Genomic DNA, 16,219 nt, shown 5'->3' on the forward strand with positions numbered 1-16,219 from the left:
TTTCCCTCCAAACCAAACCAGACAGAACAAAGATTATTGATGTGAGTATAATGGACGTTTTCACATTTTATTGTCATCATTATCATTGAAAGATTTGCCTGAAAAAATTATATATTTAGTTTAGATTAGATAGATAGTTTATTCTTTTGAGTAAAGATAAAAATAAGTGCAGACTGTGGATGCATTAATGATGTTTGTCCAGATAAGTTTAAACTAATTTGTTATTATTGAGTGTTTAATGCTATTCAGATCTGTGATGTTTTCTTTAAGTGACAGTCATCAGCTTGTTCTTCTCCTCTGTCAGCCAATCATCACTGCAGCAAAGGTAATCATATTTCAATTATCACAATTTCATCTATTACGTTTAATAATAACTAATCCTATCTTTATCATGAGGACATTTTGTGGGGAGGGAATGAGTCCCAAGTGCAGGAGTTCAAGTTCCTTGGGGTTTTCTTCTTGAGTGAGGTGACAAAGTAGTGGAAGCTGGGCCAGAGAATCGGCGCAGAGGGGGTGGTATTACATTCACTTACATTTGCACCGTTGTGATAAAAGAGAGAGCTCAGCCAGAAGTCAAAGCTCTCAATCTACTGGTATGTTTCCTTTCCTACCCTCACCTATGATCATGAAGGCTGGGTCATGACTGAAAGAATGAGATCGCAGATACAAGTGACTGAAATGGGTTTCCTAAAGAGGGTGGCTGGTGTTTCCCTTAGAGATAGGGTGAGAAACTCCGTCATCCGTGAGGAGCTCAGTGTAGAGCCGCTACTCCTTTGAGTTGAAAAGAGCCAGTTGAGGTGGTTTGGTCATCTGGCATCGATGCCTCCTGGACACCTCCCTAGGGAGGTGTTCCAGACAAGTCCAGCTGGGAGGAGGCCTCTGGGAAGACCCAGGACTAGGTGGAGGGATTATATCTCCAACCTGGCCTGGGAACGCCTCGGGATCCCTCAGTCGGAGCTGGTTAATGTGGCTCGGGAAAGGGAAGTTTGGGTTCCCCTGCTGGAGCTGCTGCCCCTGCGACCCGACCCCTGATACGCAGATGACAATGCAATCTATCAAATATTAAAGCATATCTATATCATATAATACACTTATAACTAGCAGGATACTTTGATAAATAGCTCATTAATGATCAATTGCAGTAATTCATTGTCTGCCATTATTTCCTTGTCTCTGCAGTTTGTTGACTTTGTTAAACATCTTTCCACAGATGGCGTCAGTCTTTTTGTTTTCTTTGTTGCTCTGTTTGTCCAGCGGACTGTTGGCTGCTGTAAGTACACTCTTAAGAAATAAATCACTAAAATAACAAAAAAGATTTCTGGCAGCTTATTACCCGGAAATTGTCCCGTAGTTAAAAACAGATATTTGGTGTTTAGCTACAGTAAAAATGAATGTTATGTTATTACAAACAGTTTTTAATAAACAGTTTACAATCTTCACTTTTGAGTAAATGTCGGCTCTGTTCAGCAGATGTTATTGCAAATATAGATACAAATGCTTGTATAATGATGCTAATTACTCATGGTTGTGCTGTTTTCGGCACATTAAAGTCAACTGCAAATTGTTCATTGTTAAAACTGCTACTGATTTGTCTCAGTTTTCGATTTTTATCAATAATAATTGCACTCATAATGTGCATTGAAAATTGTCAGCTGATAAAACCTGTGCAACAGGGACCATATTCGTATAACATCTAAAGCTAAATGTAGCTCTTAACGGCCTGAGTTAGATGGTGATTAACACTAAACAGTAGATAATCAGTTCAGTCTCCCCAACCGTAAATGCTATTGGCTGATAAAGTATTGTTTAACTTACAGTACAGGCAGAAAGTTTGGACACACCTTCTCATTCAATGCATTTCCTTTTTATTTTCATAACTATTTACATTGTAGATTCTCACTGAAGGCATCAAAACTATGAATGAACACATATGGAATTGTGTACTTAACAAAAAAGTGTGAAATAACTGAAAACATGTCTTATATTTTAGATTCCTCAAAGTAGCCACCCTTTGCTTTTTTATTAATAAGGGAAAAACTTCCACTAATTAACCCTGACAAAGCACACCTGTGAAGTGAAAACCATTTCAGGTGACTACCTCATGAAGCTCATTGAGAGAACACCAAGGGTTTGCAGAGTTATCAAAAAAAGCAAAGGGTGGCTACTTTGAAGAATCTAAAATATAAGACATGTTTTCAGTTATTTCACACTTTTTTGTTAAGTACATAATTCCATATGTGTTCATTCATAGTTTTGATGCCTTCAGTGAGAATCTATGATGCAAATAGACATGAAAATAAAAAGGAAACGCATTGAATGAGAAGGTGTGTCCAAACTTTTGGCCTGTACTGTATAATAAATTGACATTTTTGTGATCACAGTGTTGTGAAGAAAATAAAACCTCCTGACCAGGTCAGAATAGTATCTCTGGCTCGTTGGGTTGCTCTGATTGTAGTCTTGCATTGCCAGCTCTACCTCTACAGTGCTGCGGAGGAACAATCCAATAAATGAACGATATAGACTAGTCTGATTGTTTTTGGCTTGCATGTTCATACAGGGTAAACCTGCCTGCCCTCCTGGTTGGACTCAGTTTGGCTCTCGCTGTTTTGCTTTCTACAGCCAGGCAAAGACCTGGGCCGATGCAGAGGTACAGCAGTTCTTTCTATCATAACACATGTATGCTTAGGGACTGTTCGTTACTTATTCAAGGGGCCACCGGAGGAATTTTGGGACCTTTAGTCAAAATAGACCTGACCCTCCATTCATCAGCAATACATTTTGGATGACCCTCCAAAATGATTGGGAGAAAAAGGATTTATTGTACTGATTTGCGCTTGGCAAAGTTGTACAGACTTCCATTGTTTTTTTACAGCCATGACATAGATGGCTAAACGGCTGCATTCTCATCTGCATTCTCATCACTCCTCTGTTATGGTGTGGGGGCCATTTCAGTAGATTTACATGTGCGAGCGGAATTTATTCAGTTTGGGAAATCCCACGGTCTCTAAGCTACAGGTCTGGCTGACTAAATAAGGAGGGACCCATCTTCTAGCGATTGGGGCCGAGACTGAGAGAGCTACATGGAGCTACATGGATAAATATGCACCAAACAAGCCACTTTGAAATTTTGCTCTTCTCATGAATACAAAATTTGGGAGACCCTCCCCTGTAGACTAAAAAAAATTGGATGACCCTCCCATCAACAAAGAATAAAAACACATGACCCTCCCCTATTTTCATCAGGTGGTCCATTCCATAAATACCGAACAGTCCCTTAATACCAATGTACTTTAATACTTTACTGCAATAAAACTACTAATACCACATAATTAGAAAAAAGATCAAACACTCCCAATACATAAACACCCGTTAATGCCGATGATACTTACATATTTTTTCTTAAGTAACATTTTAATTGCAGGACTTTTATTGTAAAAGAGTATTTTAACAGTGTGGTATTAGTACATTTATTGCAGTAAAGGATCTGACTACTTCGTCCACACCACATAAGTATTAAAATGTCCCCCTGCCCTGAGATCGTATCTGTTAATAATGTGATTATATTGTCTCCATTAGTTCTTATGCCGGCACGCTCATGGGAATCTGGCTTCCATCCACTCAGCTGAGGAACATGCATTCCTCAAAAACTACATTCACCAAGTGACCGGTACACAGAGAACTTCCTGGATCGGAGGCACTGACGCAGTGCAGGTGAGACTTTTATCATCACACAGGAAATGATGTCGCTCATCTCTCAGCCTGTTCTCATGAAGCATTCGTACATATAGCTGTGAAAAGTAAAGCACTGCAATCTGTATGTATTCCACGTATTTATCAGAGATGCACCGATTACAATTTCCTAGGCCGATTCCGATATCTGATTTTTCATTGAGTTTGACCAGCCGATACCGATTTTAGCCGATTCCGATTTCATTTTTTAACCACTTTACAGCACACACAAATATTAATTTAGTATCTTTTCTTTAACAGAACATTTTACATTTTGCATAGAACATAGAATCACTATAGATCACTATAAAATAGAACTATATAAATTACTCCTGGTGTGGGAAATTCACACACATCTAAAGTGCAATGTTAGAACCATTTCCTTCTTTTCACATCCAATATCCAACTAAAAAAATATTATATATATATGATATATTTAGCAAACTAAACTTCTGTATGTACGAAAACAGGGAAAACAGGTAATGGCAATAAAATAATATATAAATAACAAATAAAAATAAAATAAATACAGCCTTGCAGTATAAAGATATTTCTCAAAACACACACAAAGGCCTGTTTGAACGTCAACAGTAACGTTCCAGCGTGTACTTCCTTTTATAGCAAGTTTGCTTTATGTGTCATTGTGCATAAATATGAACACTACCGTTGCTATCAACAGGCTTATCTGCTAACGTTAGCTACCGACGGTTACCTTGGAACAATTCAGCAAATAGACGGTACCCTAGTGTGCCGTTACCTGAAACAGATGATATAACTTCACCACTCATTTTACACACACAAGGAGAGAACACAAGACTTTCAGCCAGGAAACAGGTGTTCATGTCCTGAAGAAGTTAAGGAGAAAACACAAGACTTTCACCCAGGAAACAGGTGTTCATGTCCTGAATTAGTTAAGGAGAAAACGCAAGACTTTCACCCAGGAAACAGGTGATCATGTCCTGAAGAAGTTAAGGAGAAAACACAAGACTTTCACCCAGGAAACAGGTGTTCATGTCCTGAAGAAGTTAAGGAGAAAACACAAGACTTTCACCCAGGAAACAGGTGTTCATTACCCATGAGTGTTTTAATCCAAACCAGTTTTTTTTTTCCAATCTTAACTAGTCTTTTTGGTGTCTTAACGTAACTGTGGTTGCTGCATGATGCACACTACCCCACTCACTGTCACCTTTTCTCAGCTAAATTTAATTGTCACGTCACCGGCAGGCGGTCGGCTAATTTCATAGGATTTCGTACAAAATTAGGCAATTGTGCATACATTTTCATATGATATCTTACAAACCCGTTCATGAGAATCCGTTGAGTCTCATTATAGAAAATAAAAAGTCTTCAGTATTAAAACAAAAACTCTTGATTTCACTTTGACTTTAAACCAATCTTTCTCCTCCAGGTGTTTAGGTGGTTGTGGACTGATAGATCCCACTTCACCTACACAAGCTGGAATGCGGGGGAGCCTAACAACCACGGCGGAGCGGAGTTCTGTATTGTGATGAACTGGGGTGGAGGTAAAAAAAGACAACAACTAAAACATCTTGTTGTATGTTGCACTTTTAAATATAAAAGTTAAATGTAATCATTTACATTGGTTGGAAACTCTCTTTACAGCAAACTGGAACGACTGGGCTTGTAACAACCAGGCTTCTTTTGTGTGCTCCAAGAACATTGTGTAACTCTACCACACCATCATGATGCCTCTCCAGCTCATCTCTAATCTCTATCATTGATTCCCTTTCAGTTTGTTCAGCAGACAGAAACAGCTCTCTGCTGACAGATGACTCACTTTCACTTGTTTATTATCTGAAGAGTTAGGGAACAGTTCACATTTGGGTTTAGAATTAGACAGAAACTGGCTCACTGATCTGGACAAAACTAATCAGTAATTGGACTTTAATCTACAGTAAAAAAAAACACAAAATGAAATAGAGAGAACATTTGAATACTTGCACATCTTTTTCATTTTACAGTTAGTTTACTGAATATTATCTGTTATAAACAGCGCCAAATCATCTGATAAAATATTAACAGACTAATTAGATTTCTCTCTGAGAGTTATTATTCAGATCAATACAACTCATGTGTGTACGCTAAATATGAAGTTCCCTCAAGCAGACGTTAGCTTAGCTTAGCAAAAAGACTGGAAACAGGGTAATCAGGTAGCTTAGCTTAGCATAAAGACTGGAAACAGCTAGCTTGACTCCGTCCAAAGGTAAACCTACCAGACATGAGTGGTGGTGACCTTTTTATCCAAAATGTCCAGATAGAAAATTAAAAGTGTATATTTTGTCGAACCTTTCTGTGATACAAGAGGAGAATGCAACTGTAATAACACTTCATAATAATTATTAATAATTCATATAGTCCACTGGTTTAATGAACTGGTTACTTTTTATTCCTAAAACTGATGTGTTGTGTTCTTTATTCATCTGATTTCCTTTACTATATAATCAACTAAGCATTCAAAAATAAAAGACATATTGTCACAAAAACAGTGTCTGGTCCTGTTGTTTTCTAAAAGGGACAAATCACTAATATTTACCCTGGAGGCTGATCTCCCAACCTCTGGGTCTAAAGGCCTGATCTGATCTCAGTGAGGTATTGGCCAGGTGATGAGACAGCTGGCTTCATGACATCAAATAGACAATGTTCAGGACTGCTTCACAATGTTGACGTTGACATAATGTCACTAATTTCACTACATTTGCTTGTCCAGTGACCCGGGTCAATGGAATTGCAAAGCATATAGTAATACATGTGTATATATATATATATATATATATATATATATATAGATATATTATACTGTAAAAAAATAATGAAACACTAGTAAGACCAGTGGTGGAATGTAACTAAGTACATGTACTCCAGTACTTTACTTGAGTCCAAATGTTGAGGTACTTGTACTTTTCTTGAGTCTTTATGTTTCATGCCACTTTCTACTTCTAGTCCACTACATTTCAGAGAGAAATATTGGACTTTTTATTCCACTACATTCATCTGTTACAGCGTTAGTTACTAGTTACTTAAAGGAGAATTCCGGACAATTTTTACGTTAATCTTGATCGCTATAGCTACGCGAGTACTTTCGATAGAAAAAACCCCGACCCGAATCAGTGCAGGTAACACGGAGAAGCTGCAGCTACGTACTACAAGCGTCCCCTGAGCTAAAACGGCAGTGCTCGGGGCAAGTTTTAGAGTGCCTTTGTGCCTCTTAACAGACACAAAATGCAATTACTATGTCTGTGCCACATGAACAGGGCCCTTACGTGTCAACAAGATGCGTTTTCAACTCAGACATTGTTTAAATTCACCTGCCCTGGTCCCTGTCTCAATCCTGCCGGTAGCTAGCTTGCCCTGCTAGCTGATAGCCGTTAGCTGCTAGCTGCCGTCCGGTGAGTGTATTCAGACAGACTTCTGTGATAATCATCCCAATAACAATCCACGGAGCGGTGGTGGTGTGGCTATGTCCTCCAGAGGACAGGTCATGTCAGTCTTGAAGTGTATTCCCCCCTAAAAAAAGTAGTAGCTGCTAGCTGCCCTCCGGTGAGTGTGTACAGCCAGATAGCTGTTAGCCGTTAGCTGCTAGCTGCCGTCCGGTGAATGTATTCAGCCAGGCAGTTACTGAAGGCTAGCTTTAGCTTGTGCTTGGAGCAGCAAGTTCATCTGCCTGTTTCCCCTCTGTCTGTCAGTCTCGTTCTTTCCAACTCTTGTGAGTTGTGCTAGTTCTTCGTCTGTATACTCTGGTTCGAATAAATAAGGACGACCATCAAACTCAAAAGGCTCTTCTGTGTGTTGTATATCTGCTATATTCTTCATACTCCAAGCTTCTTCCCTTATAAACAACTCCGCTTTTCACTCTTCACACACTACGCTCCAATCTGCACACTACTGTTTACCTTTTTCTGCTACAACTGAATTCCCAGGAGACAGCGCGATGCAACAGCTAAGCTTCAGTAACGCTATTACTGTGCAAGCCACAGACATCGTTTATCCCGTTTCCATGTAGTTACATAGTCACTGATATGGTCATAACCACTACAGTGCTCAATTACCTATTTTGAGGGGGAAATAATCTAAACCTTTCGCTGCAAAGGCATGATCTGTCCTATGCAGGACATCCACCAGCCCACCGGGCGCTCCATGGATTTTTATTGGGATGATTATCACAGATGCCTGGCTGAATACACTCACCAGACGGCAGCTAGTAGCTAACGGCTAACAGCTATCTGGCTGTACGCACTCACCGGAGGGCAGCTAGCAGCTAACAGCTACTACCGCACTACTGTTTTTTTTAGGGGGGAATACACTTCAAGACGTGACATGACCTGTCCTCTGGAGGACATAGCCACACCACCGCCGTTCCGTGGATTGTTATTGGGATGATTATCACAGAAGCCTGTCTGAATACACTCACCGGACGGCAGCTAGCAGCTAACGGCTATCAGCTAGCAGGGCAAGCTAGCTACCGGCAGGATCGAGACAGGGACCAGAGTAGGTGAATTTAAACAATGTCTGAGTTGAAAACGCATCTTGTTGACACGTAAGGGCCCTGTTCATGTGGCACAGACATATTAACTGCATTTTGTGTCTGTTAAGAGGCACAGAGGCACTCTAAAACTTGCCCCGAGCACTGCCGTTTTAGCTCAGGGGACGCTTGTAGTACGTAGCTGTAGCTTCTCCGTGTTACCTGCACTGATTCGGGTCGGGGTTTTTCTATCGAAAGTACTCGCGTAGCTGTAGCGATCAAGATTAACTTAAAAATTGAATTCTCCTTTAACACATTAAGATTTCTGCACACAAAACACATGTAGTTTATAAAATCTGATGTTTGATTCTAAAGTAAACTAGCCAACAATATAACTGCTACAAGTCCAGCTGAGATGATTAGACCATTAAACACACAACTGTTTGGATCCTTTACTCTTTCTACAATGGGAGGATTCTTCTTTACTTTTAATACTTTAAGTAGATTTTCATGATGATACTTCCACTTTTACTTAAGTAACATTTTTAAGGCAGGACTTTTACTTGTAACAGAGTATGTTTATAGTGTGGTATTAGTACTTTTACTTAAGTAAAGTATCTGATTACTTCCTTCACCGAGTCCTAGACAACACATAGATGTCTATCAGGGTTGACGTCATAACATGACTTTATTATACTGGTCTGATTGTTAATATGAATTAGGTGTGTTAATGCAGAGACACATTTAAAACATGCAGGGCAGTTGTCCACAGCTTAATGCCTGATTAGATATATGTACTGTATGTATGATCATCTCAAAACACCAGCGGCTGGAACTCAGAACCGCTGGCAGGTGCTGATCTCAGGGAGCTATTATCTGGGTGATGACACAAATGGCCTCACAACATTTAGTAGACAAGGGGCAGGACTGCATGAAAATGCTGAATTTGTCATTGTCAAGAATTCATCTCTTACTAGAAAATGGAGAGAATTTGTGTACTGTGTTTAGAAAACATAGAGATGCCTGTAATGATTTTTCACAAAGATCAATTAGTGACAATCTGATGTTTAAAGATGCTCTGTTTTGCATTGACTGCAATAGCGTAGATGAGGACACAATCCTCGCCACTAGACCTACTCTATCTGTAAAGTGTCCTGAGATAAGTGTATCATATCATTTGTTTTGTTGTGCATGATCAAAAACATAACCCCCACACACACACACACACACAAACACACTCACACACACACACACACACACACACACACACACACACACACACACACACACACACACACTTTTGTTTTCACAAACGCACCCTACATATAGTGGCAACTCTCAGACAGCTTGAGAGGTGATTTAACTGTCAGAAGGGTGAGAACCAATCCAAAGTATCAGAATAATAACATCTAACTTTACTGAACAGCTGTGGCTGGAAATGGCAACAGAAGACATTGTGCACATGAAAAACATGCAAAGGAACTAAATTAATATTATTCAACATATGGCCGAGCCTTTTACAGAAAATATTCACATCTAACTCCCAATGTAATTATGAATATTTTTCACAGTTAACTGTAATTTAAGCAGACATTGTTTTCCCAGTAACTGTACCAGATTACATTTACCTTTATTAACTCTGTTACATGTAACTAGTTCCTCCCCAACACTGTTTAAAAGCCAACAGCCAGACGGTGATGTGTTAGCTCAGGGTCTCCAGCAGAGGGCAGACATGTTTTATAGATCCAGCTGCTGAACCTCTGGATCTGATGATGGTTCTGCCTCTCAGTCAAGGGTGGAGGTTTGGTTTACACATTGATGGGGGGACACATTATAACTGGGGGGTCTGGGGGTCGTCCTTCACAAAATATTGTCTGTCAAACTCTTCATTTCCTAAAGGAAATGATTATTCTCCTTTATTGTTCAAAACTTTCTGCATATTCAAAACATCACACGTGTTTCAAGATGTGTTATTTTAGGAATCATCTCCATGTCAACAAATTATCTGTTAGAGAATGAGACCTTGTTAAAGCCAGAAGCTCCAAAGTTTAAATCTACATAAATCTATCTTAATTTTTCACTTCATGTTCTTTAACCCCAGATGCTGCAAAGTAGACACAGTTATTGTTTTCTGTACATGTTTTGAGGAGTGAGTTTTTCATATTTTTCTACGTCTTCTAAATATTGGGGAACATACCCCTTGTATCCCCCCTGAAATCTATGCCTATGATCTCAGTGGATCATCACTGTCACACTGCTCACAGCTGGAGACCTCTGATGATCAATACAACTTTATCATCATTATTTATTCATGTTTTCCACACAGAAACACATTAAAGGTAAATCTTTTCTCTGACTGAACCGATGTTGTGACAGAAACAAACTGACGATGCTCCGAAAACAAGATTATTGTTTTATGTCTTTGTATTTTTGTCATTTTGAGTTTGAGGTCATGTTGTGTCTCTTTGCTGCTGTTTTGTGTCTCTTTATGATTGTTTCTGTCTCTTTGAGCTCTTTTTTTGTCTTAAGAGTAATACGGCTGCACAATATATAGTTTTTTTATCGTCATTGCGATATCATCTTGCGCAATAGATAGATAAATGTTTATTGTCATTTTACAATGAAAATCTGTTCAGAAGCTCTTCATCAGTGTGCATACAACATTTTATAAATAGAACAAAGTAAGTAAATAGAACACAGACAAAGGCAACTAGAAACTAGAACTGCAAGCAGTTATAATGGGGTCCAAGCCTCCTTGCGCGTGTCACCCCTGTTGACCCGGGGTGCGTGCAAAAGTGGGACTCAAACGTCGGTAAATATCAAGAGTTGTGAGCCACAAGGTACATTGCAGGTGCAATATCCCATTAACATTGATTGAGTGAAAAGGTCAAAACTGGTCTACGTTGACCTTAGTACCCCATAATGGCCGACCTTCGCCAAATTTGGTATAGAGCCTCAGAGCGGCATGCCAAACAAGCATCATAAGTTTCATGCTGATGGCCTTTACTGTGGTAGAGATATTGCATTTGCAAATTTCACATTTAAATGCCATGAGTTATTTGCCAAAACACGTAAATGTTGATTATGGCGCCCTCTAATGGCCGATCTTCACCAAATTTGGTCAAGTTTTGCTGATAGCATTCAATTTGGCCGAGATATGATGAAGTTCGTGTTTGGTAGCTAGCTAGGAAATTTTGTTTGGTCGTCAAATGCGCATACTTTAACGTAGCAAAATTGTTTCCATAACTTTTGGTCAGGTCCATCTGGAGATGCTACCTACCAGGTTTCTTGCAGATCGGTCGCACGGCCTAGGACGAGTTCGAAAAAGTTGGCTTGGCACATTGCGCGATATTGCGAAAAAACTTCTGAGCGGAAATGGGCGTGGCCTACATCATGGGATTTTCTGCTATAGCGCCACCTGCAGGTGGATATGTGTAATATTTGCAATCTGAGTAGTGTGCCCCAGTCTGTACCACCCCTGAAAGTTTCACTTACGTAACTTTTACGGTGTAGGCTGCAGTATGACTTTTAATGAAAAACTGGGCGGAATAATAATCTAGCGAAAACAATAGGGTTCCACAGGCTTGGACCCCTAAAAATATGAATGAAAGCAAAATATAAACACGGTATCTTAAATAGTGAAACACAAGTTTTTTAAAAACTTGCGGTAAGCAGCATAAAATGATTAGTGCAAAACAGAGAATCAAGTTCTTTTAGTCATTGGAAGTGTGTGTGTGTGTTGGGGGAAGGGGGGGGCTACAGCTCTTGGAAAGAAGGTGTTTTTCAGCTGATTTCTTTTATGTGTTGCGCGCTCCCCGCCCTGCTCTCTTTTTACTCTGTCCATCTCAGGTGTTCCTGATTTCTAATGGAGGGTAGCCCCGCCCCTGGGTATAAGAGAGGCTGGGAGACAGAAATGGGTCTCTGAGACTGAAGCAGCTCTGATCACTGCTGTCTTCTGTTGTCTTCTTTTGTTTCATTGCTTTGAGGATTAGTTAGTCTCCTCTTTAGTTTAGAGGGGGGAAGTTCTGGGTCAGACGGCCGTTGATGGGTTGGCTCAGGCTTCGTCCCTTCTTTTGTTGTTTTTGGCCAGACCTCCAGACTCCCGTAGTTTTGGTTTAATCAATAATAGTTAATTTGTGAATAAATCTTAATTTACTTAAACTAATCCTCTGGTTTGGTGTTCTTCAATATGTTGACAGTCACATTTAAGACGGTTTGTTTGCTGTGGCCGTAACAGCATGTTATTGCTCTGTACCCACTCTCGGAGGGGAGGGGTTTCCAGAGTGGGGACCTTTATTATACAGCTGGCTTTCTTTTTCAGCTGCCAGTGTAGATGTCCTGCAGAGAGTGGGATGTTCAGTACACCCTGACCGGCTGAAATCTATCATCACTTCCTTGGTCCTAGTTATTAAGGTCTAGGTTGTTATGCTGACTCCACTGAGCCAGATGTTGTACCTCCTCCCTGTAGGATGTTTCATCGTTGTCTGTTATGAGTCCAACTACGGTGGTGTCGTCCATGTTTTGTCGTGATGTGGGGTTGGACACAGGGGGGTAGCCGTAATTTCAGAAACAAGGGGGACAGATTGTTCAGGAGGACGATTTTTGTTGAAAGATCCTCTACCATTTGTCTCTCCAAATCATGGATTCCAACTTGCCTACATTTCATTTATGACTGATGGAAACACCCACATATCCATAAACCGTTCCAAAGTGTTTTACTGCCGCATCTCGCCCAATGGGAGACCTGCTAACATTAAACTAGTGTAGGGGGGTCTGGGGGTACTCTGGGACTTATATCAAGATCAGCAGGGATGGCAGCCTTTATGTGGGGAATGATCAGTCTTTCAAAACACCTGGCAATGATGGGGGTAACTCCTCATTTCCACCAGATGCGTAACGGCTGTGCACCAGCTCCGCTGCGTATCTGCTGCGTGCGCCGCCGTCCGTCAACACCCACCAGGTCTGGATTTGTTGCGGAACGGCTGCGGCCATGACTGACAGCTGTAGTCACAAGGACCCACAAGTTCTCGCGAATTTTTGTAGAATAGAACCACAAAACCACCACCAGTTAGTTTCCATCCAGAGGAGTAGAGGGGAAACAGCTCTGTGCTGTGTTTTCAAGGTGTAGTGCAGGAAATATGATCCACCATGAGCATGGTGTATTTTATTTTGAAGATTAACCGGATGTTTTATTTTGTTTCTGTGCTCGACTTCCTGTCCTGCACTATCTGCCGCGTCCGGCAACAATAGAAGTCGTTCTGCAGCCAGTGGAAATACACACATTGACTTTAATGGAAACCTAATGACTCCGCCGCCGTTTCGGAGCCGTTCCACAGCTGTTAAAGTGCCCATATTATGAAAAAATCACTTTTTCTGGGATTTGGGGTGTTCTTTTGTGTCTCTGGTGCTTCCACACACATACAAACTTTGAAAAAAATCCATCCATGCTGTTTTGAGTGAGATACGGTTTCTGAATGTGTCCTGCCTTCAGTCTCCTAGTGAGCTGTTCAAAATCGGCTCGGACTGTGACGTCACAATCCGAAATGAGCTGGCTAACCGCAACCGTTAGCATGCTAACGCTAATGCTAACACTAGCATGGTACCTCGTTCTCAATAGCAAAGCACTGCTACAACACACACAAGTTCACCATAATCTACAAAAGAACTACTTCCATGTGCGCCCTCATTTAGAAGTCTCCCAGCTAACCCTGCCTTGTAACTGACCAAAGTTGGAGAAACAGGCTCTCTTTTACTGTCTCTAGAGTTAGCTAGCTGACATGATCTACATCTGAGCTACTGAGCATGTGCGAGTGCAATCAAAGATAGTACAGAAGAAGAAGATGAAAAGAGGTCTCACTCTGTAGCTAAAACAGAAACCAGGTGAAAAGAGGATCTGCAGCAGTGAGAGAGAGCTGTGCAGTACAACAACAATATGGTGCTTTTTGAAAATTAAACCATGTAAACCTATTCTGGTACAACCTTAAAATACAATTATGAACCTGAAAATGAGTATAATATGGGCGCTTTAAGCATCTGGTGGAAATCCACGGTAAGAGAAACTGGTCTTACAACATAAACACATTGCGAAAGACACTCAGAGACTTTTTAGTTATTTGAAAGAAAATATCAGCAGAAAACTGTGCTGTCATTATTTCTTTAGTGTTGCATTTTATATTCAATGTTCAATTTGTTCAGTAAAAGACATTCAACCAGCATTGTGTTGTATTTTAGCATAATACTGAAAGCAGCAGAACTGAGAACATATATGTTTATTTATCAGAAGTTATATAGTTATCCCTGTATTTTCCTCATATTGTTCAGACCAATTTGGTAGTCATTGTGTCTCTTTGCTGTTGTTTTGTGTCTTTATGTGGATTTTGTTTGTCATTTGGTCATTTTGCATCTTAACAGCTGTTTTGCAATTTTTAATGCTTATTTTCTGGTGGTATTTGGCGTCATTTTTCAACGTACAGGGTAAAACCACCTACCTAGCTTAGGGTTATATATATATATATATAAATATATATACAGTATATTACAAAAAGATCGTGGGTGGGCATACTAAATGTACGTTTCTTTGACATGCAGTACAACAACAAGACACAAACCACGGTCTCCTGGGGGAAAGTCTTGTGTTGTTTGACCCGTCCCCCCAAAAAACCTCAAAGTGCTTCTTTTATCATTGTCTACGTGTGTGTAGAATCCATCTTCCTTCACCTCAGTTGGCAAACCACTCGTGTTCAACAGGGATGCATGTGAGTTTTATCTGTTTGAACACACCAACATGGAGATCATATCTGTGTTGGTGTGTTTAAACATGCCAAACAAAACTCACATTAAGGACAAGTTGGTTTTGTACAAGCACAGACTGTGACTGTGTCCTAGCAAAGTTTTTTGTCTTTGTTTCTTAGTTTTTAGCGCTATGTCTATATAGCTCTATATCTAACAAAAAACTGATTAAATTCCCTGTATTTTTACATCCAGATTCTGCTTATAGTATTCTGGTTATAATACTGTTAAGGAAAAACGCAGCACAACTCATCTCACATACATGAAAGTTTTGGATGACTTTGATGATTAAATAAAACTGGAAAAATAATCCTTTATTTAACCAAAAGTCCCAAAATGAAAACCTTTCAGTGCAGGAGAGAAAATAGTTACCTGTCTTCTCTCCTGTATAACTAACAGTTAGGAGGTAACAACATAACTGTGTTTTCTGGCGGTAGTTGAGACCAAATATTTTGTACTTGAATTTGTAGCACTAAACAAAGAAGTAAGAATCTAGTATCGATGTATGACCATTATAGGACGAAGGGAGAACATTTCTCTTTGTTTAATATCATAAAAGTAAAGTTAGGTTTTGCTGTCTGCTTCCCGACTCATTTTAACAGAGAAAGAGAGTGGTCTGCTCCAGACAGCGCCACAGTGAACTGCACGCTGCAGACGCATGTGATGAGATCTCGTCACACCTCTATTTGTTACTGTACTTTAGTAGAATCTTTACGTATCTGAACTTTATTTTATTTATATTTCTGAAGACTTTAACTTCACTACATTTACTTAATAAAATGTTTACTTTTACTCCACTACATTTCGCTTAAGCATCTTCGTTACTCGTTACTTGCAAGAAATGTTTTCATATGTTGCAGTGAAAGATTCTTCCTCACAAAAATGAAATTCTGTTGTTGTTTATGATAGCTGTGACATCTACTATGAATGTGCAAAGCTGTTATGGGGGCAGCTGTTCTCTCCCGTACTGTGTGTGTTTCCCCTTTTCCCTGTTGTGTCTGTTTGTTTGTTACTTCCGCGGCCTGAAAGTAGGTCAAGGGGTTACTTCCGCGGCCTGAAAGTAGGTCAAGGGGTGTGGCTGGGCAGTCTACCTACCTGCACAGCTGCTGGCGATTGTGCCAATCTCAACCTGCTCAGCTGATGTTGATTCCACTAACCACTGCTGCAGTATTTAGACCCGGACGGAGCTCACCTGCGGCGCCAGATCGTTACAGCTGCCAA

General features: G+C 40.2%; 2 protein-coding genes across 3 annotated transcripts in view; both read left to right on the forward strand.

The window, feature by feature from the left end:
• Positions 1–16,219, forward strand: part of LOC120570383 (galactose-specific lectin nattectin-like) — a 367,842-nt gene that overhangs the window by 237,641 nt on the left and 113,982 nt on the right. The gene's annotated exons all lie outside the window — the stretch shown is intronic.
• On the forward strand, positions 25–6,229 carry LOC120570389 (galactose-specific lectin nattectin-like). 2 transcript variants are annotated; one of them, XM_039818713.1, is made up of 7 exons: positions 25–41; positions 271–325; positions 1,211–1,270; positions 2,558–2,647; positions 3,577–3,711; positions 5,138–5,252; positions 5,353–6,229. In XM_039818713.1, the coding sequence occupies exons 3-7, from the start codon at positions 1,211–1,213 to the stop codon at positions 5,415–5,417; spliced, it is 465 nt and encodes a 154-aa protein (XP_039674647.1). In that variant the 5' UTR covers positions 25–41; positions 271–325; the 3' UTR covers positions 5,418–6,229. The 2 variants fall into 2 exon arrangements, with proteins under 2 accessions (XP_039674647.1, XP_039674648.1); XM_039818714.1 differs by having other exon boundaries at positions 26–41; positions 305–325.

This window comes from Perca fluviatilis, chromosome 12 (genome assembly GCF_010015445.1).
Source record: "Perca fluviatilis chromosome 12, GENO_Pfluv_1.0, whole genome shotgun sequence".
NCBI lineage: Eukaryota > Metazoa > Chordata > Actinopteri > Perciformes > Percidae > Perca > Perca fluviatilis.